Below are 2,500 nucleotides of genomic sequence, written 5' to 3' on the forward strand. Positions count from 1 at the left end.
GGTGGTAGTAGTAGTAGTAGTAGTAGTAGTAGTAGTAGTAGTAGTAGTAGTAGTAGTAGACGTTCCCAGTCACCTCTTGATATAGTGTCTGCTGCTACTACTACTACTACTACTACTACTACTACTACTACTACTACTACTACTACTACTACTACTACTACTCCATTCACATTCCTGATTGACAAAGCACTTAATGTTGTTGTTATTGTAGTAGTAGTTGTAGTAGTAGTAGTAGTTGTAGTAGTTGTAGTATAAATATGACATATTGTGAAGTAAACAGCTGCTTCCCTCACCTCTCTCTCTCTCTCTCTCTCTCTCTCTCTCTCTCTCTCTCTCTCTCTCTCTCTCTCTCTCTCTCTCTCTCTCTCTCTCTCTCTCTCTCTCAGGAGGAAGAGGAAGCTGTTCTCATTGGATCTTCCTCTCCCTCTCTCCCTTACTTCCTCCTCTCCCCCCCACTGCGCAAGGTTAGAGAGAGAGAGAGAGAGAGAGAGAGAGAGAGAGAGAGAGAGAGAGAGAGAGAGAGATTGCAACCAAACTAATTCCTTCCTTCCAAATAGTTAACATATCCCGAGAGAGAGAGAGAGAGAGAGAGAGAGAGAGAGAGAGAGAGAGAGAGAGAGAGAGAGAGAGAGAGAGAGAGAGAGAGAGCTTTTACCATGTTATCTGTACTTAGCTTCCTGTGAGATTCCCAAACAAAAACTCTCTCTCTCTCTCTCTCTCTCTCTCTCTCTCTCTCTCTCTCTCTCTCTCTCTCTCTCTCTCTCTCTCTCTCTCTCTTTCTCTCCCCTTATATTGAGAGATTAGAGATTCAAGGGTCTAAGATAAGGTGTTTAGGAAAGATTAGTTGCTGTTGATGTTAAGGTTTACAGAGAGAGAGAGAGAGAGAGAGAGAGAGAGAGAGAGAGAGAGAGAGAGAGAGAGAGAGAGAGAGAGATTGATTTTGTATACTATAAAATTAAGAAAACTATTTATTTATTTATTTCACAATAAGTATTAATAAACAAGTAAATGATAAACAACAACAACAGCAACAATAATAATAATATAGATGTTTACTAAATATATCAACCCCGTTTTCTTTTTTCCATTATTGGTATATATAGATAGATAGATATATAAATGAATAAATGAATTGATAAAGAAAGAAAACGAAGATTGGGAAATGGACGAGTGGCAGAGGTGAAGGATGAATCTCTCTCTCTCTCTCTCTCTCTCTCTCTCTCTCTCTCTCTCTCTCTCTCTCTCTCTCTCTCTCTCTCTCTCTCTCTCTCTCTCTCTCTCTCTCTCTCATAGTCCTATATACTTTTTATTTGGGGATATTTGGGTTTACATGTAGTTTATATACGCAAAGTCAGTCAGTCAGTCACTCTTCTCTTCTCTCCTCACCTCCCACGGACCCTTGAATTTCATATATTATTTCGCATTTATGAACCACCCAACCAATCCTTTCGCTCCTTCCCCAGTCCCTCCCCTCCTGCCCCAGTCGCCTTACTCATTCCATTCTTTCCCTCCCCGCAGATTTGTCCCGGAACCGCCTGAGCGAGATACCAGCCGAGGTGACAGAATACCGCTCTCTGGAGACTCTGAACTTGTACCAGAATGTGATCAAGCACTTGCCAGACTCTCTCGCCTCCCTGCAGGGCCTCACGCATCTTAATCTGAGGTGAGGAGACGCTAGGTGGCGCTGCGCTGGGATACGACGTGTTGTGGGGGAAGTGTTCAAATGCTTCCTGTGTTTTAGTTTGATTTTGTTTACTTGTTTGTTTTGTTTTGTTTATTTTTTTTGTTTTTGTTGTGTTGTTAATGTTTATGGTAATTGTATGTGTTAGTGATTTTAATTTGTTTATTTATTTATTTATTTATTTAATTTATTTCGTTCAAGGTAATTGTAAGGAATTAAAGGTGTGTTGTTGTAGATCTCATTATTATTATTATTATTATTATTATTATTATTATTATTATTATTATTATTATTATTTATATGTACTATTTTTATTGTCTTCTTTTGTGATTATTGTTTTTATTGTAGTTTTTGTTGTTAGGTAATTACTCAGGTGAAATGATCTTTCTTTTTCTTTCTTCTTTCTGCAAATGAGGTTGAATTTTTTTTTTATATTTATGTATTAATTGTTCTGTAAATATTTTTGAGAGAGAGAGAGAGAGAGAGAGAGAGAGAGAGAGAGAGAGAGAGAGAGAGAGAGAGAGAGAGAGAGAGAGAGAGGAGGGGGTGATGGCTTGAAAGATGGTATTGCTCTCTCTCTCTCTCTCTCTCTCTCTCTCTCTCTCTCTCTCTCTCTCTCTCTCTCTCTCTCTCTCTCTCTCTCTCTCTCTCAGTAGTGTGTGTGTGTGTGTGTGTGTGTGTGTGTGTGTGTGTGTGTGTGTGTGTGTGTGTGTGTGTGTGAAAGTGTAATGAGTGTAACAGAGAGAGAGAGAGAGAGAGAGAGAGAGAGAGAGAGAGAGAGAGAGCACCTGTCTTTATTATTATTATTACTATTATTTT

The 2,500-nt window shown here is 39.1% G+C and overlaps 1 protein-coding gene across 1 annotated transcript in view; it reads left to right on the forward strand.

Moving 5' to 3' along the window:
• LOC135113005 (DISP complex protein LRCH3-like) overlaps window positions 1-2,500 on the forward strand; it is a 93,243-nt gene that overhangs the window by 48,423 nt on the left and 42,320 nt on the right. Inside the window, 1 exon segment of the mRNA XM_064027924.1 lies at window positions 1,519-1,663. Within this exon segment, the coding sequence (XP_063883994.1) occupies window positions 1,519-1,663 (145 nt within the window).

This window comes from Scylla paramamosain, chromosome 25 (assembly GCF_035594125.1).
Source record: "Scylla paramamosain isolate STU-SP2022 chromosome 25, ASM3559412v1, whole genome shotgun sequence".
In the NCBI taxonomy this organism is placed as follows: Eukaryota; Metazoa; Arthropoda; class Malacostraca; order Decapoda; family Portunidae; genus Scylla; species Scylla paramamosain.